The 19,855-nt window shown below is 35.5% G+C and overlaps 4 protein-coding genes across 6 annotated transcripts; 2 read left to right on the plus strand and 2 right to left on the minus strand.

The window, feature by feature from the left end:
- Nucleotides 1–1,771: 1,771 nt before the first annotated feature.
- LOC125492333 (uncharacterized) lies at nucleotides 1,772–2,431 on the minus strand. Its single transcript, XM_048634698.1, has 2 exons — nucleotides 2,040–2,431; nucleotides 1,772–1,963 (listed from the first exon to the last, which is right to left on the minus strand). Exons 1-2 carry the CDS (start codon nucleotides 2,421–2,423, stop codon nucleotides 1,832–1,834), a joined length of 516 nt encoding a protein of 171 aa, XP_048490655.1. The 5' UTR covers nucleotides 2,424–2,431; the 3' UTR covers nucleotides 1,772–1,831.
- Nucleotides 2,432–3,242: 811 nt separating this feature from the next.
- On the plus strand, nucleotides 3,243–10,459 carry LOC130589701 (uncharacterized). Its single transcript, XM_057391196.1, has 8 exons — nucleotides 3,243–3,681; nucleotides 3,881–4,029; nucleotides 4,116–4,286; nucleotides 4,399–4,491; nucleotides 4,610–4,726; nucleotides 4,806–4,920; nucleotides 4,980–5,194; nucleotides 10,421–10,459. The coding sequence occupies exons 1-8, from the start codon at nucleotides 3,243–3,245 to the stop codon at nucleotides 10,457–10,459; spliced, it is 1,338 nt and encodes a 445-aa protein (XP_057247179.1).
- A 590-nt stretch (nucleotides 10,460–11,049) lies between these two features.
- LOC104900695 (cyclin-dependent kinase F-4) lies at nucleotides 11,050–12,933 on the plus strand. The gene has a single exon (XM_048635159.1). It carries the CDS (start codon nucleotides 11,144–11,146, stop codon nucleotides 12,131–12,133), a length of 990 nt encoding a protein of 329 aa, XP_048491116.1. The 5' UTR covers nucleotides 11,050–11,143; the 3' UTR covers nucleotides 12,134–12,933.
- A 406-nt stretch (nucleotides 12,934–13,339) lies between these two features.
- Nucleotides 13,340–16,826, minus strand: LOC104900661 (ADP,ATP carrier protein 1, mitochondrial). 3 transcript variants are annotated; one of them, XM_010688148.3, is made up of 4 exons: nucleotides 16,655–16,826; nucleotides 15,309–15,724; nucleotides 14,698–15,099; nucleotides 13,340–13,974 (listed from the first exon to the last, which is right to left on the minus strand). In XM_010688148.3, exons 2-4 carry the CDS (start codon nucleotides 15,702–15,704, stop codon nucleotides 13,687–13,689), a joined length of 1,086 nt encoding a protein of 361 aa, XP_010686450.2. In that variant the 5' UTR covers nucleotides 15,705–15,724; nucleotides 16,655–16,826; the 3' UTR covers nucleotides 13,340–13,686. The 3 variants fall into 3 exon arrangements, with proteins under 3 accessions (XP_010686450.2, XP_010686451.2, XP_048491052.1); XM_010688149.3 differs by having other exon boundaries at nucleotides 15,309–15,600; nucleotides 16,655–16,825; XM_048635095.2 differs by lacking the exon at nucleotides 16,655–16,826 and having other exon boundaries at nucleotides 15,309–16,648.
- Nucleotides 16,827–19,855: the final 3,029 nt, after the last annotated feature.

Below are 19,855 nucleotides of genomic sequence, written 5' to 3' on the forward strand. Positions count from 1 at the left end.
TCTTCCTAAGGTTGGACACCCCGTAAGAGGAAAGGGAAGGACCACAAAAAAGAAGCAGTTAGGGTTTATGATTGATCGCACCACATGGGCGCAAGCTCATCGATATGTCTTATTTAATTGTGATTGTGACGAAGTTGAGGGCTACATCAGGTAAAATATTTGAATATATTGTGGTCTTTAACTCTTTTTTTTTCCTTTTGTATGACTTTTTGTGGTATTAAGATACCTTTTAATTACAGTGAGCACAAGTTGTCTGTAAGCTGCCAAAGGAAAAGGAAATGGGAAACTGCTCAAAACCACAACAAGGATTTTGTGAATTGGTTTAAGGAGAAGGTTGATTCCAAGATTGAACAATGTGAATCTATTTCAGACCATGTCAAATGGTTAGCAAAGGGGCCATCTTATGTTGCTAAAAAGTATAGTGGATACTCCGTTAATGGTTATAGGTTTCATACCATGAAGCGCGATGCAAATGCTGTAACTCAAAATAGCGGAGTCACTTTAACAGCTTTGACACCTAGCTTTGCTAGTAGTAAAGATCAAAATCCAATAGAGGGAGATGTCATCTATCATGGTTCATTAGAAGAAATCATTGAGATATCTTATCATGGTCATTTTAGTGTTGTCTTATTTCGATGTATGTGGTTTCATTCACAAAAAGACCATTATGGGCATACTTTGGTTAATAAAAACAAGATCATTTGTGAAGAAGAACCATATATTTTGGCATCTCAAGCACATCAAGTGTTTTATGTAGAAGATCTAACTAAGGCGGGTTGGTATTTTGCTGTTCAAAACATACCTACAGAACTATCTGATGGTATTTTACATAATCTTCTATAAATTATCTTGAAATGCATATTCTCATATTATTAAGATTTTTATCTTATATTCATCACTTATATGCTTTTGCATTTTGTCTTTATTTACAGATGAAAGGGACGAAGACTAAATGTACCATTACAAACAATCAGATGCCGGAGTATGAAAGACAACGACTACAGAAATTGAAATCGAATGCTGAAAGAATGAAGGCTCGAGTTTAGAAAGCATCGCAAATAAAATACTCCAGAACAAGTATGAAGCTGTTGTAAGTACATGGCCTGATGAGGAATTATTCTCAGATGAGGACGAGTTCACACATGAATCTGAGAGTGATGATACTGAGGATGTAACTGACACTCGTGGAAAGAGTAGGTTCAAAAGTAACTCGAAGGTTTGATACCCAACTCTTGTTCTTTTATGTCAATTATTTAGAAAAAATGGCATGTCCCCCCCCCCAACACTCTGCTGCCCCCATGCACTGCCCGACCTTGCTAACCCCCTCCAGATTGCTGTTTATTTATTCATGTCCTACTTCACATAGCAGTTGGATGTATTGGTCTGAATTGAGGTTTTTTTCATTATGGAATAAGTAATAGTTGACCTGCTTAATCTTGTTTGTGATATGGGAACATACTTCTTTTTAAGTAATAAATAGCTTGACTTAAGTAAGATCACGAGTTTTGGGTCTATTTTAGTTTAGGGTGGATCTAAAGTGTGTTGGCAATCCACGAAAATGTGGGTCTATTTTAGTTAAGGGTGGATCTAAAGTGTTTTGGCAATGCACGAAAATTGTGTTTGCTGTCTCCTTATTTTGCATTTTGTTGTCTGTTCCCCGTGTCCCATTTTGTACTAAGAACTAGGGGGTCTCAGCTAGTGAACAGTAGAATAAAAGCAACAAAATTAGCCACCGATGAAGTGCACCACCGATGCATAAGAGAATTTGCCAAAGCGACATTTCTTGCACTTCCATAAACAGATAGAGAGGCTTGATTTTCAGGAGAAAGGATTATATTATACAAGGGAATTTTATGAAGACAAACCGGAAAGCCATATGACAGAATTTGAGCTCCAAGACAATTCTTAAGACGGCAATATCGTACACCAATAAAAGCATTAATGAAACTCTTTTAACAAGAACCTAGAAAAAATGGCAAAGATCCAGATATCAGAAATGGAATCAGAAAAGACAATATTAGATGGTTATGAAGGCTAACCTCTGGGTATGAATTTTCATTAAACATAGGAATTGGACATGGCAAAGCAGTAGGAATCCATGGTTGAGGCCTTGTATCATAAATAGACCGGGGCAAATCAAAATGACCAGCAATTTGGTAATCGATCGGATTATTGCCTTGAAAATTGACCCCGTTGTTATCTGGCATCAATTTCTTCTCCTCAGGCAGATTTATGTTTCCATATGGGGAGTATGGATATTGCTCACCAATTTGAACTCCCATGCATGCATTTGTAGTAAGCTCATTTAAGGTACCACACTCTTGTCCTGTGTTCTCACACTGTCTGGCATTATCTATCTCTGTTTTGACATCGCCATAGTATCCAGAATATCCAGAAAGAGATGCATCGGTGGTGCACTTCATATCTCTGAAAGTCATTGATAAAATTGAACAAATAAGTTTCCATTTTATAGAAGAAAAAGGCACACGAGAATATTGCTAAAGTTAAAAGAAGCAAATTCTTGGCAGTGAGGGTAGTGAACAGTAGAACTAGGGGCATAAGAGAATAAGTTTCCATTTTATAGAACAAATAAGTTTCCATTATGTTTAATTCTTGGCAGTGAGGGTAGTGGCCATACAGAGAAAGCAAAGAAGTGTTGTGAATTGGTAAGCATACCAATGGCAGATCATTTTGAGTCTCTTAATGTTGCGGTGGCGGGTGGGATATTTATGTTTATGCTACAATCTGATTTAGAAAGTCCTTAGGATATTGATGCTTTTTTAAGAAATTATTTTATTCATGTAGAACTAATATAGTAATATCTTATCATGTAGCTTTTGTGCTCAATGTCATGGAAAATTAGCCTAAATGTTATTGTTATGTAATACTATATGCATTGCTTTAGATCAGATTATATCTGTAAGTCCCAGCCCCTACACCCCCCTGCAGACCTCCTGCTGCCCCACCCCCTACAGACCCCCCTGTTGCCCCACCCCCTACAGACCCCCCCGTTGTGCTCCACCCCCTACAGACCCCCCGTTGTGCGCCACCCCCTACAGACCCCCTGCTGCCCCACCCCTACAGACCCCTGCTGCCCACCCCCTACAGACCCCCTGATGTTCCCCACCCCCTACAGACCCCCTAATGTTCCCCACCCCCTAATGGGTCTATTTTTTTATTGAAAGAAGCTGGATTGCACGAAAGGTGAAGTAGGGAATTCCCCGTCATCCCAAGTAGTATCCATGGCTGATTTTGTGCAGAAAAATGGTAAAAAGCAACAACGAGACATAGTGCAACATCTTGAAAATCGTAAGACAAGTAGCTCCTTGAGAAATGCCCGTGAAAAAGCTGAGCAGATTTTGCAACGGAATGCTACTACAGCACCTCAAAAGCTTCCAATATTGGCAAAAGAGCACCATGCCCCCATGTCACAGAAAAAGCAAAAGCAGAAGGCATTTTGTAAACCAGGCTCCATGTCTGCATATCGTGAATTTAGGAAGAAGCAATTAGAAAACAAGGAGCAAAACAATGATTTAGAAGCTTCTATGGTCAATGAAAGTGCTATGGTCATGACTAATCCTTCTACACTATCAAGAGTCAATGAGGATGAAAATGCAAATGACTTGGAGATAACGGAAGATGAAAATGCACATGAGTTTGAAGTACAGGAAGATGCTGAAGGTACATACTAATTCAATCACCTTTCGTTTAAATTGCTTATTTCTTCTTTTAATCCCTTGAATATTTATAAATCTACTAACACACTATATGGAAACTCATGTTGAATAGCTCCTAAAACAAGAAGCATAGAGGCCAACAAAGTTACCAAAGGTTCATGCGCGTACAACTGAAGAGCGCAAAGTTATTATATTAAACTCAGCTGGCCAACCAGTAGGACCTACACAAGAGATTGTCGACGAGTTTAGCCTCTTCTTAGGAACAGTGGCTAGGGATCCTGAGCTTGCGCCACTAAATTACCGTCACTTCCCTAGTCTACCCACACGTGACAAAATGTGGGATTATATCTTGGTTTGTCTTCCCACATTTATCTTTATTTTTTACAGTTTTAGATAACCTACTGTGCACCAATTTCAGATTTTCAATTTATTGTTTAGGAGAAGTACTTGGTTCCTGATGAAGGAAGAAAATGGGTAATGGAAACCATCAATGCGAGTTGGCGTGGTTATAAATGTAGAGTAAAGAAGAATCACTACTATGCATTAAGACTGATGCTTATTGATGGGAACATCGCCCAAAAACAATTTCAGAATCGCAATTTAGAGATCGTTGGACTATTGGGATTGTTCAGTAGTTGAGGTAGTATATGCATTTTTTGGTGCGCTTAACCTTTGTCCAGAAACTAATATGATTAAAAGCTTGGTTGTTTTGTTTATATAGGAAGAAAGCAACATCAACAAAGACAATCGTGGATTGCTAAATGATATGCACACCATGGGTCCTAAGTCGTATGCATCATTACGTCATAAGCTGGTAAATTCTCTTTTTTTCAACTTCCTTTTTGTTAATGATTTGTTATTCTTCAGAATAAACAATAATCTATACTATGAAGATATAACAAAGATTCTCTCTTTCAATGTGTCTTTAATAGCAACAAGAGGATAGTAATAAGCAAGAACCTTCTCATGGTAAGGTATACAGAGAATCAAGGAGAAGAATTCCCGGAAAAACATATTCCACTAGCTATGAGGAAACTACAGAAAATATTGTGAGTTACTAAGTTTAATATCTTTAGCATATGTTCCATAACTTGGTAATAATAAAACGAATTAACTTTACTTTGATAGGCCAAGATGGATGCTCTAGATTCCATCCAAAATGAAGAAGGCAACTCTAAGGATCCTTATTTTGAAGTGATAAAGAATCCCAAGCGCAATAGTCGATTACACCTTTATGGGAAAGGTGTGACGAAGAATAGTTTAAAGAAAAGAAACACAAACGTGGGATTCATATTTCCTCAGGAATTCATACAAAGTATGCGGACACAATTGGCGGAGGAGATTGCACGAGTGTGGCATCAATGATTCTATCTCAGATTCGAGAAGCTAATCCAGAATTAAATATCGTCATTCCGAATTTTCAGATCACGCCAGCACCAAGGGATGAATCTAGTGCTCCAAATAATACCAATGAACCAAATGGCCAATCATCTATTGGGACACACTCTTTACATCAGGTAATACCACACTCTTTACTGTTTTTCTTTTCATTTCATTCTTTTCTCTTCTCCTAGAATTAGGTTTTTTCTCTCCCTCCCCTTATTTTAGCTTCTCTCCCACATAAGACAGTTATACCTTAATAATTTAGCACTAATCCCTTACAATCTTGGCTCTGCTGTTGTTTTTAAAAAGTTGGTTCCTGGATTTGTTAAGAGTGGCAAATGAGGTTCATATTATAACATGTGAGTCAAAAGAACCAATTAGAATATATGAAACATCAGCAGGGTTGTTAACATCAATGCAGTTTCCATAGCTCTTGACTGAGCTGTTTCCTTGTATACAATGTATTTAGTTTTCTTCTTCCAGTAGGCAGCAACGTGCTTTCATTTATTTAACAAGTGCAGAGAACATGGCTCTTTAAGGCAAACAGAAAACCAAACGTGTAGCGATTTCTTGTGATATTCTCTAGTATCAACTGCCTTTGAGGTTCAATGGTATCATGTACCTTTGGATTTGTACAGAATGTAGGAAATGAAGGGTTATGTTGTTGCTAGTTTTCTGAGTGAAGCTTACTGGCTGATTGCATCAAGTGTCTTCTAGAATTTCGAGGAGCTTTAGTACTTGCAACTTATGGATGGGATTTCAAGCTGTTATGAAAGGCTAGTTTCATGATTTTGTGAGTTGTGAGCCAATTCAAATGATAGGAGTTGCTGGCTTAGGTTGCCACTCTGCTATCCGCTATTCGTGGTTGTACCATAGAATTTTGTTTAATTGAAGATGGGCCGTAAGTTGTGGAGCATAAGGTTTCCATGGTTGTTCTTAGCATAATGATTTCCTGAAATGGAGATTGCTGTAATTGTCATGTGAAAGAATGTTGTAAAAAATCACGGGTCTTGCTTGATGCTTGCTACTGAGTGTTTAAAATCAGAAACAGCTTGCCTTTCAACATGAAAATCATTGGGGGTTTTCTTCTTCCAGTAGGCAGCAGCGTGCTTTCATTTATTCAACAGCTTGCTACTGAGTTGTGGAGCTACAGTCTAGGTCTTGGCTACCATCTTGACAAACCTTACCAACTAGTCTTTCAATTTACATTATAATCTAAATCATTGGGGGTTTACACTCTGGTTTGGCTGCATTATGTCTGACAACATGAAAATTAGAAGCCCCCTCCATTCATTCTAAGCATGCTGATTGAAGATTAATTAATAATCCCCCTTGCTCTAAGAAGTTATTTGGCTACTGTACCATAGTGTCTTTGTCTTAATATGCAAGCAAGGTCAGTTACCTACTTCTAAAGTGGGATGAATGAATTAGATTTATTGATTTATTGCGTTGTCTCAGGGTTTGCAGCGAGGTTTTATTGTATTGAATGTGGTTCAACAACGAGGTTTTATTGTATTGAATAAAATTTTTGTACTAACATATAATTATATTTTTCGAATATATGATGTAGGTGAATAATGACGCAAATTTAGAAGACCGATCGTAGATATCCTACATTCAATGACGTATGGTGGAGGATCAATTTTAACAAAAGGGATATGGTGGAGGATTAGTTATCCTAAGAAATTTCTATAACCGATTAGTTTTTGTATGTAGTACTCAATATTTTTAACAAAGGGATATGGTGCATGGAAGCTAGTTATTATTATATCTATTGTTACGTTGTACGTACGTATGGTTAACATGATTTGATTTAGTTTATTATTTTATACTTCTTTTTGTAAACAATCCCAAGGCTATGGAATAGACTTTCAACTTTTATAACCTCAAATCTCAATGAGATTCTATTGTTATATATTAGATGTCTATTATTTTTTATTTGCATTATGTACATATATATATATATATATATATATATATATATATATATATATTAGCCGTTGCCTTAGGTTTATATTTGTCATCATTATATAGCCGTTGGATTTGCTATATGTCTAATGCAACGGCTTTGGTAGATAACATGCAGCCGTTGCATTAGGCCTTTTTTACCATCGTCTTAGACCTAAGCCAACGCCAACAAATGCGATGGTATCAAGCCGTTGCCTTAGGTCTGATGCAACGGCAAAAAGGACCTAAGGCAACGGATTGAGGCGTCGCCTCTGCTCTTTTATGTAGTAGTGGCTAGACATAAGTAGGCCACGCCTGCCCAATGAGATGTTATGTAAAGTGGATCTAATCCAAGACTTATTATGATTCGCCGAGCGGAACACCTTTGATAGCAAGAGTTGAGGTTGATGAACAACACGCCTCACCTTTTTCATAAGCAGAGCTCTGTTAAAACATCCAATATTACGAATACCTAGACCACCCTGACCTTGAGGTCACTGAATAACCTCTTGCTTTTTCCAATGAATTCCCTGCTGAGAGGAATTTTTCCAGAAAAATCGAGCAATCATAACACGTACATCTAGCTTATGTGCAATAGTTATTGAAATCGAAAAAATGGAGAGTTGATTCATAATAGTGGCCACCAGAATGGAGTTAATAATTACAAGTTTTGTCGGTTGAGATTGGAGACAATGATTCCACCAAGCAATTTTGCTTGAAATTATATCCAAGAAGGGGGTAAAGTGTTGAACCTTTGGACCCTAAATGTCAATCGAGGTCCCTAGATACGATCCCAGGGACGGTCTATCATCCATCTGGAGTATAGTTTTATAGGTGTGCCGGTAATCAGGTGGTATATTCGGACTGAATTTCACAAAAGATTTCTGAAGATTGATCATTTGACCCGAAACAGAACATAATCTTGTAATTGTTATGTTGATAGCATGACACGCCGCCACAGAGGCCCGAAAGAAGAAAAGAGCATCATCGGCAAAAAATAAATGTGAATTCGTAGGACCTTGTCTTCCAATTTTGATACGCTTGAATTGATTTAATCCGAAGCCAGCGTAGTCATTCTCGAGAGAACATCCATACAGAATAAAAACAGATAAGGAGACAAAGTGTCCCCTTATCGCAAACCATAGGATGGGATAAAGTTTTCGTAACTTCTCCGTTAACTAGGACGCGATATGAAACTGTTGTAATACATTATTGGATAAGGTTGAGCCAATAAGCTGGAAACCCGTATATATGCTGCTCTAGTTCGTATATGCATTAACGTATATACTATATAGATATTGACGCAGTTGGAACTAATGGGGGAAAAGCAAGTGCAATTCTTAATACTAACATACATATTTATAAGTGATAAATTTGTATAAACTCCAAAGAGTTAAACTCTCAAATATTATTATGAGAATAAAAGTTCTCTTAATGATGGCTAAAACCATTTAAATAGTCTAAACAAAACTCTAATACGAAAAATAGGCAAAAATAAAATCCGAAAATTATTAAAATGTTGTTTTCGTGTCCTAAACGAACTCAAATGACTTAAAAGGCTTGTAGATCACAGCTTAGCCGTGAGTTTGACTCGTTGGCCCATTTTCCTTTCGACAAAGGTATTTAGTTAAGCATTCTGACACAAGGAGCCTAAATAGTACAAATCATTTGAGGCTTTTTCGACGATGGATTTCGTCGTCGAACTGTCCAGCTAACCTTCAATTCCTACGTTAGATATAGTAGTCATTTGGCTTGACTTGGAAGTTACATTTGCTAGATATTAATTTGTGTATCTTGGCTCTAACAAATGCAATTTTATGATGGTGTGCAGGAATAGGATGATTGCTCAAAGGCTACAATAAAATTGTAGCCACTATTACTATTGAAATCTTAGCCATTTATATCTATAGGCTAATCTTGCCCATAGTTTAATTGAACCTCAACGACATAGATAAATGGAGACAATGCTAATTTCAATAAAAAAAAATCAAAACAAATTAAATTCACTTAGTCATTTTCTTCTTAGAGTATCATTTCGCATTCTTTCTCTTGATTATTTGTTATCATCATTAACAGTACTTTGTGGAATATAAAGCCAATTAATATATACAAATTTACTAATGTACAAATATTAATCATAGTTTTTATTATAAAATTAACTTAATAAATGGTGTGGTTAAAGAACTGGTTTAAATTATACAAGTTAGGGTGGCCAGTGGCGGAGCTAGTTTGGGTCACGTGGGGTCACGTGACCCCGCGAATTAAAAAAAAAAATTGAACGATTTTTCGGGGGGAAAAAAAAATTAAAACCAGTGCCCAACAGTCAGTTAGAAAAGAGGAGTTCACTGTTCAGGGCTCCTTCCTTTCCCAATAAACCTCAGTACAATTGTAAAATTAGTATACCTGATGAGTGAATAAAGATAAGAACAAAGCTTGAAGATGAAATTGTAAAACTTAGGTTTCGAAAATCTGGGCAAAAAAAATTGGATTTGAGCAGGAGAGGAGAGAGAGGATCTTGTGGAGAGAGGAAGAAGAAAACATTTGCGATGGATGCATTGTATTTCAATATTTCATTTAGTATAGTACAATTGTTTACAGGTGTCATCCACTCTTTTTATTTTCTTCTGTTTTTTTTTTCTTGTGGGGGAGAATACAGTTGTTATCCACTTAACCAGAAAGTAAAGATGACAAGGTTAATCTCTCTAGTAAACTCTCAAAGAAGAAACTCTTTAGTCTCTTTATATAACAGTATAATATACTAACTCAAAAAACATTATTCTATTCTTTAATAATCTAATTTTAATTGTGACTAAAATACTGTAAATTAATAAGCTTATAATTTCCATTTAAGTTACGAAAACTAAAATTCAAGATAATATCAGTCATAAATGATTATATTTATTTATAATTTATTTGTATATATTTTTTGCCGAATCCAAGCCGTACCCGTTTTCGGTAATTTTGATTTTGCCGTTTTCCGTCCCCGTATCCGTACCCGTATCCGTCCCCGTACCCGTATCGGTGCTACTTAGTTAATTTATTTAAATAATGAATATAGGAAACGATGATGATATACCTAGATCAAAAAAAAATCAAAGGCAATGCGAAAATAATCCGATCTTTGACAATATTTCTTTGTGTGGTAAAATTTTTAATATTGAATATCTTTTATCTTTTTTGTGACCCCCCGATTTTGAAATCCTGGCTCCGCCACTGAGGGTGGCTACAACATAATTATAGCAATCGTAATAAAATTTTCCACAAGAATGTGGGCGGATTTTTTCGCATATCGATAATGGTGATTATTTATCTCATCAAAATCTGGAAGCTTGATTTCACATATGCAGCTGCAATTATCATTATATCGAAAGGGTGAGCTTTGGTATTGCCTCTTACATTTGTCTATCTTGCAGAATCTTTCTCAACAACTTTTGCAACCTACACAGTTTTGAGTTTACCTCCTCGAAAATTATAATTTAACGCTTAGAGAATAAAAAAAATTTAAACTTAGTCATGGTTGGAACATTCACTTATTAATTTAATGTTAATGATAGAACAAGATATTATGTGAATATATTTTGTAAATAGATATCTCATTTTGTTGGTTTAATTTCCTAATATAGCTAGGAGCCTAGGACTATCTTTAATTACTTTGTAATATAGATATTGATGAATGGTATTCACTCTAATCCAATGAGCTCAACCAAATCTAGCTGTTAACATGAGATAGTACATATATAAATTAGTACACGGTTGTATAAAATAATTAACACGAGCCATAATTAGCTTAAATTAATAAGTTGTATAAGATAAGAGTTGATTTAATATAGCCAAGCATGCACATGCATAAACTTTGGATAAAAGGCAAATACTTAGGACATTATTATTAGATATTATCATAGTAATAATAAAAAACCTAATCTAGTTAGAATTAGGAAAACAATATCCGAAACCAATTAGATCTTATATCTTCATGCAACTTCTTTCATATTCAGGTATATATATATGATCATTTACACACTACTCTCTCAAACAAAATATACATATCATTTACATACAAACATCTATATCTTGTGTGTGAATTCGTCAAACTTGTTAAAGAAAGAGCATTTTTTGTTGTTTTTCCTGACTCAACCATGGAGAAGTACAGGGCAATTAAGGAAGTTGGTGAAGGAACCTTTGGAAGTGTTTGGAGTGCTATAAACACACAGACGGGAGAAGTTGTTGCTATAAAGAAGATGAAGAAAAAATATGATTCTTGGGAAGAATGCATGTATTTAAGAGAAGTAAAGTCACTACTAAAGATGAGTACACATCCTAATATTGTGAAGCTAAGAGAAGTTATTAAAGAACATGATATCTTGTATTTGGTGTTCGAATATATGGAGTGTAATTTGTATCAACTTATCCAAAAAACAGGAAGAAATATGTTTTCAGAGGATCAAGTCAGAAATTGGTGCTTTCAAGTATTTCAAGCTCTTGCATACATGCATCAGCATGGGTATTTTCATCGCGATCTTAAACCAGAAAATCTTCTAGTATCAAACAATGTGATCAAACTAGCTGATTTCGGATCTGCAAGAGAAATTAATTCAGAGCCACCTTATACAGAATATATCACTACACGTTGGTATAGGGCTCCTGAAGTTATGTTAAGGTCCCCTACTTATACTTCTGCTGTCGATATGTGGGCAATGGGTGCAATAATGGCTGAACTGTTCATTCTTCAGCCTCTATTTCCTGGACTAAATGAAGCAGACGAGATGTATAAGATATGCAGCGTGATCGGAACGCCGACAGAGAATTCTTGGCCCCATGGTTTAATGCTTGCTATGGGGATGAACTACCAGTTTCCATATTTTCCTGGTGTGCATCTGTCAGCTCTGATGCCTTCAGTAAGTGATGATGCAACTAGCCTTATTAGGTCACTTTGTTCTTGGGACCCTTTGAAAAGGCCAACAGCAGCACAAGTTCTTCAGCATCCATTCTTTCATAAATGTTACTATGTCATCCCACCATCTCCATGGACTACTACAGCTGCTGCCTATTGTCAACAGAACACGAACACGAACACGAACACGAACACGAACACCCATGTCATTGGGATCCAGGCCGAGATATGCTAATCAGAAATCTTTTTAGGACGAGTTATTGGGAGAAAGAAATTATTTTGGGGCTGGAGAAAGAGAAAACGAGCTTGGATTAGGTGCAAGACGAAGCTAGAATGTCTGTATTACAAACTTTGTAAAGACTATTTTTTTTTTCTTTTTCTTTAAAAGTTGCTCATATTTGCTCATATTAATTAGAGATCGATTGCATTGTTGTAACACTTAAATTCATCAATAGAACAAGGATTACTTGATTTTTTTTTTGAATTTGCTCATATTAATTAGAGATTGCATTATTGTAACACTTAAATTCATCAATAGATCAAGGATTACTTGAAATTTTTTGAAATTGCTTGTCAAATAAGGATTACCTATATACTTGAAAGAAAAAATGGGACAACATAGGAAAGAGAGTAAATGAGAAAAAAAAATTGTCAGCATCGTCGTTTGGAGTTATAATTTATTTAGACACTCGAAAGATTATCTAATTTGTCTTTAGTTTTTAATTTACATGATATGATCAGTTAAATCAAATTATGACATCATATTTGGGCCAAACAACCCAATTTGGCATAAGGTAACAAAAAAAAAAGCGTCATAATGAAATAAAAATTTGGATATAATTTACAAAGTGGCATAAATACAAGGTAGTAATTAACATAAATTTTCTAACCAAGCTTGATTGGTGGAGGTGCTGGTGAACTTACCTTTTGACTTTAAAGTCACAAACCCTACTACCTACTTGTACTTGGGAGTAGTGATTTTCTTATATCCCTCTATTTGTGCTGGTCCGGTAGGATCCTTGTTCTTATCAAAAGGTTCCCGGGCAAGGGCCAAAAAAATTAACAAAAATCTTCTTAGAAATATTAGTATATTTCCTTGGGTATAGGGATTAATTGCCTTAAAGTTGGAGTCTGATTTTTGTATGGGATCCGACTCCAACCTTCCTCCGACTCGGAGTTGGACTTTTTAAATGGAATCGGATTCAAATTATTTTTTTGTTGAAGTCAACTTAATTTTTTTCCTTTGGGTCGGAGCGAAATAGAACCGGATCCGCATTGAATGGTCATCCTTAATTATAAGTGACACGTATGATCTAGATGCAAACTCAAAAATATTTTAATGCAGATGATAAGTATATTAATGTGTGTTAAAAGGTACTATTAATATACCAAATTTTTTGTGCACTCTGAGAATTGCCTTTGTTCATCAATAATGTTAGACTTATGCACCAAACAAGATGATCAATTCATCATAGTGAGTCCTATATTATGTTTCATTTCTATTTTCTTGCTTGAACCAAAAACAACCTAATCAAGCAACAAAAACCATTACCTTTATCACTCCCACCTATTCGAATCTTTTCCAAATCTTTGAGCTAACATCACTCACAATAAACCTTCATTTTTAACTATAATGCAAAACAAGGAAAGCCATTACAAAAGAACACAATTTTTTTAGGAAGAATTGTTTGATTGTCTTTCTCTTTTCTCGAGGGACGTATCAGGAGATCGCTGAATTTGAACCCAATTCATCAGGAATTTCAACTGTATAAGCCGGTGATCCGAGCGCTACTTCATAAGGTTAAGCCCATAACTGGCTGATATTAACACAGCAATAGTAGTATAACTGAAAACAAGCCGATGGATGATGAATGGAGTTACACCCTTGTACAATGTACTCACTCCTTCATGTTTGAGTATCTGATGAATTGCATCCAAGGCACCTTTGTACTTGGTTGTTTCGCCGGATGTCATCATCATTCTTCGATTAACAGTAATGAAAGGGTAATGTACTACACTTGTGACAAGGAAAGGTAACGTTGCCTTCAAGGAGAGTACAATAAAGCCTCTTCGTCCCTGCAAAAACAATAACATTTTATCTGTCACTGTTAGTGCATCGTCTCAACGAACTAATAAGTGGACTGTCAAGAGCACAGATTACACATCTCCTAAGGACTTGAGATAAAGGGACAGTTGCAACAAATAATGTCAGACACACCGTTGAAATTGTAGCGACTATGAGTGATAATGAGCCAAACTGGTCCGCAAAGATGTGAAAAACTCCAATTAGATTAGAAATTCTAAAGAGTCAGAGCTTCGCTAAGCTCGACTCCAGATACTCGAGAACTGGGTAAATTTTTTAAATTAAACTGTTTGATGTGTGATTAACAATAAAACAATTGCATCTAGTTGGGTTTTAAGTTGAGGTAAACTTGGAAATTAAGCTAGAAGATGATGGGACTATCTCAATAGCTCAAATGTAGTGAAACAGCCAAGTTGAGCAACACCAAGTTCGAGCTTAGCTTGACTCATCCACCCCTAGTAGCAAAAGTTGTCGAGTACTATTTGGTTGGGCGGAAAACGTTTTACCGGAAAGTGGTTGTTGTCCATTTTTCACTCTTTCTTATCTCCCTACCTTTTCACGCAATGAGGCAAGGATTCAAACAAAACAAACATCACTATGATTTCCCTTAGAAAATGTTTTTTTTTTTCATGAAAATTGGTTTTTCTTTCAAAATGTTTTCCGTCCAACCAAACTATTAACATATATTAGTGAGTTAATGAATCAAGTGAAAGAACCTTGTTTTCCTTGCTTGTGGTGTCGCGAGAACGAATCTGTTTACTGGTCTCATAGTTTACAAACATTCCAACGCATGCAGCAGTGCATCCACGGTATAGACCGTGAACGCCATCCAATTTCAGTGTCTTGTAGTAAACATCAAAAACACCACTGAACTTCCAATTCCCAACACCATTACTGATACTTCTAGGACTCGAGTCCAAAGAATAATTGTGCAATATTCGAGCAGCTTTGACATCGCAGGCAAGACGGGTTCGAGCATAATCCAATGGCTGTTTATGCAGTGCCTGAATCATTACCAAGCTCAGAGATTGAATCAAAGTGATGTCCTCTATCTTCTTCTGCTCAGCCTGCTGCTTCTTAACTATGATCATGCTCAGGATAGTGGGAACGCCAACAATCTGCATTCGCAAGCAAATAGGACTTATTGATATTGTCACAAACTATTTGCATATTTTACAAGACTGTATTCTGTATATTTGATTCAACAATGTTATTGACTTACTGTCATCTACAGAGGCTCCAATATTTTTCCTCAAAAACGTTTTACTCCAAAACAAACGGAGGCTTAATATAATAACAATATAGAAAGTGAATTGTGAAGAAGTACCTCGAATACCCTTAAACTGTAACCACGCCAGAGGGAAAAAACACCTTCATGTTTTATTGTTCTGAGCAAGCAATCTTTCATTCCTTTATAAGGGATTGAGAGTGTATCGGATTTTAGCATCTCATTCTGACATTGCATCAAGATATGGACTCGTTCGATAGGTGCCACAATCAACCCTGCAATAACTTGTGACATTACAAGAGCTTTACTGTTACCTAGGTGGTTGGTTCGTTGGCTTGGAGTCGGAGCAACAGCAGGTGAGGAGTTCTCTTGTGCAGCAATGGCAGGATTTCTACATAGATTGTGGGACAAAATGTGGTATGGTATAAAAGATTGATGAATAACACTATGCAAATTTGGGGATATGGAAGCATGTTTGGACCTATTGTCACCCATTTTGCAATAATATTTGTCTCCTGAAAGAAATTGATTACAAGTTTTTAGATAGTGAGATGTGCACTCTAGAGTTAAATGTTTTCTTTATCGTCTACCAAAATAAATGGCGGATCTAGGAATTCTATATAGGATGGGCCGAACTTATTGATTAATTTCTTTGAAAACCACATGCTCCACCATACCTATTTGCATTACTATCCCAGATAGGTTACTTATAATCATTATGGATCATGGGGTGGGCCGAGGCTTGGGTAGGCCACCCCCTAGATCCGCCAAATGAGTTATACGAGTAATTTATAAACAGATCAAAAATCCAGAGCCACATACAGAACATTGGTAGAAATCATAATGTTAACAGGACCAATAACATAAGACGAAAAACTAAAGTAAAACGTAAAAAAACCCATATCAACATCCATAATGATACAATTCTACTCTTGAATATGTGATTTTCCTCTAAACATTTCCATCCCAACTTGGAAAATACCAAACACGTTCATTACCATTATGGGAATGAACAATGATTATCTTCACAAATTTACATACAAATTCATTTCCATTACCACAATTCATTAACGACTACCAAACTGGCCGTTAGTGTTATCCATTAGACAATTGGTACAATCTAACCAAATCAGTGTTACTTACTGTAAAATCACCTCAAATAAAGAGAATTACCAGAATTATCCGTTTTTATACGAGTTACCCAAGTTTCATTCGCAGAAATGTATACAATAATACAAGTAGTGCACAAAAAATGGCAGATTATATATAAAATGGCAGGTGAAATAGAAATTTCATATAGAACTAAAACACAAACAATAAAAACAATAAAACCCATACAAATATAAAATTGTAAAACCCAAAAAAGAAAAACCAAATACACACAAGCTTAAAGAATGAAAAGGAGAAAGTTGAAGAAGTAAAGCAATGGTAGTCAGAAAAGTGACCTCCGACGAGGAAAGGGAGAGAGATAGTGAGTGTGATCAGCGGCGGCGTAAGGATTTCCGGTGGTGGACGGTAGAGAGTGCGGTAGTTTTTGGGGTGTTGGGAGAATTTTAATACACTAGTTATTGTTTTTGTTTTCTCTCACCTACTCTCTCCGTCTTTATTAGTTTGCCCCTATATTTTGCACAGAGTTTTAGGAGAGAAAACAATGTTGTGGGTAATAGAAAGAAAGATAAACTATTATTTTATACTCTCTCCGTCCCATAATATAGTGCTTGTTTCTTTTTTACACGGTTTCCAAGACGTAACTTTGACCTTTAATATCTTCAATTTTGTATTAATAAAAAATATAAAAAGTTGATATTATGAAACTACACATTGAGATGAATCTAACAAGATCCCACATGAATATGTTTTTTTTTATATATAAATGAGAATATTCGGTCAAATATTTTAAAGTTTGACCCACCAAAAATGAAATAGGCACTATATTATGGGACGGAGGGAGTATTAAAATTAAATGTATGTGTCAATTTGTGATGAAAAATTTGTGGTCTCATTCCAAAAACAGAAAAAAAAAAGAAATGGGTAAACTAATACTTAAAAGAAATACGGGTAAACTAATAGAGGACAGAGGAAGTATTTTGTAAGACTACACTATGTTACTCCGATACCTTCATTTATCTCAAAAACAGACACGATATTTCATTTTAAACTAAAAATTTGTCTTTTTTCTACAAGATAGTCGAGTCGGATTTTTGAACATCCGTATTTAAGTAGACAATTCGTATATGAGGAACATATGGACTGCATATGGCTTAATGGTAATGGGAGAGTACGTACGAATTTGCGCTTTTTTTTATTCTTTTGTCGGTGGCGTGGAAACAATGAATTGGATGCTTTCATATGTTTGTAGAGATGGGTGCAGACTGCAGAGGGAGAGACTGATGAATAGGACTATTATAGGAGGTTATACACTTATGCTGTCACACTCACACACTCCAGACACAGGCCCAAGACGCGCTCCTTTTTAGTTTTTATTCAGGTAAAATCTCCATTTCTGGAATGTGGGATGCGACTTGACTTGGGAAATGTCATTATCAAGTATGCCAGAGTCGGACTAGAATCGGAGTCGGATTTCGTAAAGAAATTCGATATCCGAATTCAACTGCAACTTTAAGGCAACTAGTTTTTTTATATATTTAGTTTAATGCATTATGTATATACAATCTGACCATTACTTTCAGGCAATGTATTATACTTTCTCGTTGTATTTTATATGAAACGTAGGGTCTTGGCACGGGGATTTATGAGAGGAGATAGATAGAAAGAAAAGAGAGACACATGTGGTGAGAAGAGAGATAGAGAGAATTGAATACCAAATAAAGTAATGTTTCTTTTATTTTGAAACGGTTTAAAATAGTAAGTGTTTCATTTATTTTAGAACGGAAGAAGTATAAGATTTTTTTCATTGAAAAAATAATTGTTAAAAATAACAGTATTGTTTAATTTTCATATGATTATAATTACATTATTTGTATTATAAAAGATTTTTCTATTAAAAAAATTGGACTGAAAAAAGATCGGATCGAATTCGGAGTCGAATTAAGATTTGAAATCGGATTTTCGAAGTCAAATTTAAAATTCGACTTCTTGCAGAGTCGAAGTCGTATTCTGCATAATCTGTTCCAAGTCCGACCCGTTATCATTCCTAGTCGGATTGAGGAAGGGTAAACATATAATCGTTAGATGCATTTAATAAAGTTTGTGTATATTACGATAGTGTTTGTGTAATTGTGTGTAAATAAAAAGTGTCTTCGAATAACCGTAATGATCCGGGCATTGTTCTATATTATTCTAACAGTTTGGTTAGCTAAGGGTATAAAATAATTTCCACAAATCAAGGGGAAAGAGCTCTTATATAGCTAAAAATTATTTTCCTTTTGAAAGAAGGAAAAAAAAATTACTCCCTCCTCTCTAGCAACTTTTTACTCTTCTTTTATCCATCATCTTCATTGCTCTTCTAATTTTCTTTTTTCGTAGCTTTTTTACATTGTACCTAACAAATGAAAATTAGCTTTTAAATTGAATTTTATATTATAAAACGTTTTACATGAAAAATTATTTTATATTAAAAATATTTACATCCAACCAAACGGAGCCTTAATCCATTTCTCCTAGCTTGGTTTGGATAATGGTTTAACCATGACTTGAGGAGTTGGGGCCAAAATGTTACCTCCAAATTGGAGCAGTAACAAAGTCCTTTTCACTTCCTTATAAATGATTCTTTTTCATTGTTGAACCGAACACTCAGCTAATAAAAGTAACAATTATTGTTACTATTCCTCATCTTTTCTTGGTTTCATTCCTCTATTCGAACCTAATGCATCCATAATGTTTGTGTTGTTTTTCCATATTTTTTAACTTTACAGATACAAATACTATTTATTTACCCAAATACACTATCGATTTATATAAGAAAAAAAGTATAAACAAACTCTATCAGACTAACAATACAGGGTCCCGCTTTTTCGAGGGCCAAAATATCTTAAATTAAATGTTTGTTTTTGTCATATTTTTTAAACCCGAGCTTTATTTTCTCCAAAATATTTTAACAATGACATATTTTATAGAATACATTATTTAAAATTTTACAATTTATGCATTATATTTTTATATTTATGGCCTAATTTTATAATTAGGACAAGGGCCTCAAATTTTTTAAGACGGCCTTGCGTGAGATCCTTATACCATAAAAGTTACGGTAGTTAAAGCTAATAATTAGGCAAAGACTTGTACTGAGGGAAAGACTGTGAGAAGAATAAATAGTGTAGAAACTGGAAAGGGAGCAATTTTTGGTCCTGAAAATTACATGTAATATATATAGAGTACCAAGAAAGAGAAGAAAAGATAGAGGATGTTAGAAACTGACGATCCCAATGGCTCAAAGAAACTGATTTCAAGGCTGTGCCGTGGTAGGAGACCACTGACTTGAAAGCAATTACGGCCCCATAACGGTGGTAATCGATATGGCCGGAAAGCTCCCCAAGGTTGATACAGCAACCTAAACTGCCACCACTAACAGAGTAGGCTATGGAGATTAGCACGTGCCCAGGAATGAAAGAGAAGAGAATGTTTTTTGTGTGTTTGAACTAATCATAAGGCACTGAAAGCCCAAGACCCATGGCCCTGGCCTGGTCTGG

Source organism: Beta vulgaris, chromosome 8, assembly GCF_026745355.1.
Source record: "Beta vulgaris subsp. vulgaris cultivar EL10 chromosome 8, EL10.2, whole genome shotgun sequence".
NCBI lineage: Eukaryota > Viridiplantae > Streptophyta > Magnoliopsida > Caryophyllales > Amaranthaceae > Beta > Beta vulgaris.

Excerpts from the sequence above, each read along its gene's own strand:
- LOC125492333 (XM_048634698.1), bottom strand. The coding sequence starts at position 2,423 with ATGAAGTGCACCACCGATGCATCTCTTTCTGGATATTCTGGATACTAT. Across the intron at positions 1,964-2,039 it reads ATGAAAATTCATACCCAGAG|GTTCTTGTTAAAAGAGTTTC; the intron begins GTTAGCCTTCAT and ends CATTTTTTCTAG.
- LOC104900695 (XM_048635159.1), top strand. The coding sequence starts at position 11,144 with ATGGAGAAGTACAGGGCAATTAAGGAAGTTGGTGAAGGAACCTTTGGA.
- LOC104900661 (XM_010688148.3), bottom strand. The coding sequence starts at position 15,704 with ATGGGTGACAATAGGTCCAAACATGCTTCCATATCCCCAAATTTGCAT. Across the intron at positions 15,100-15,308 it reads ACAGTTTAAGGGTATTCGAG|ATTGTTGGCGTTCCCACTAT; the intron begins GTACTTCTTCAC and ends TTGCGAATGCAG. Across the intron at positions 13,975-14,697 it reads CCACAAGCAAGGAAAACAAG|GGACGAAGAGGCTTTATTGT; the intron begins GTTCTTTCACTT and ends TTGTTTTTGCAG.
- LOC130589701 (XM_057391196.1), top strand. The coding sequence starts at position 3,243 with ATGGCTGATTTTGTGCAGAAAAATGGTAAAAAGCAACAACGAGACATA. Across the intron at positions 3,682-3,880 it reads AGTACAGGAAGATGCTGAAG|CTGGCCAACCAGTAGGACCT; the intron begins GTACATACTAAT and ends TATTAAACTCAG. Across the intron at positions 4,287-4,398 it reads AGAATCGCAATTTAGAGATC|GAAGAAAGCAACATCAACAA; the intron begins GTTGGACTATTG and ends TTGTTTATATAG.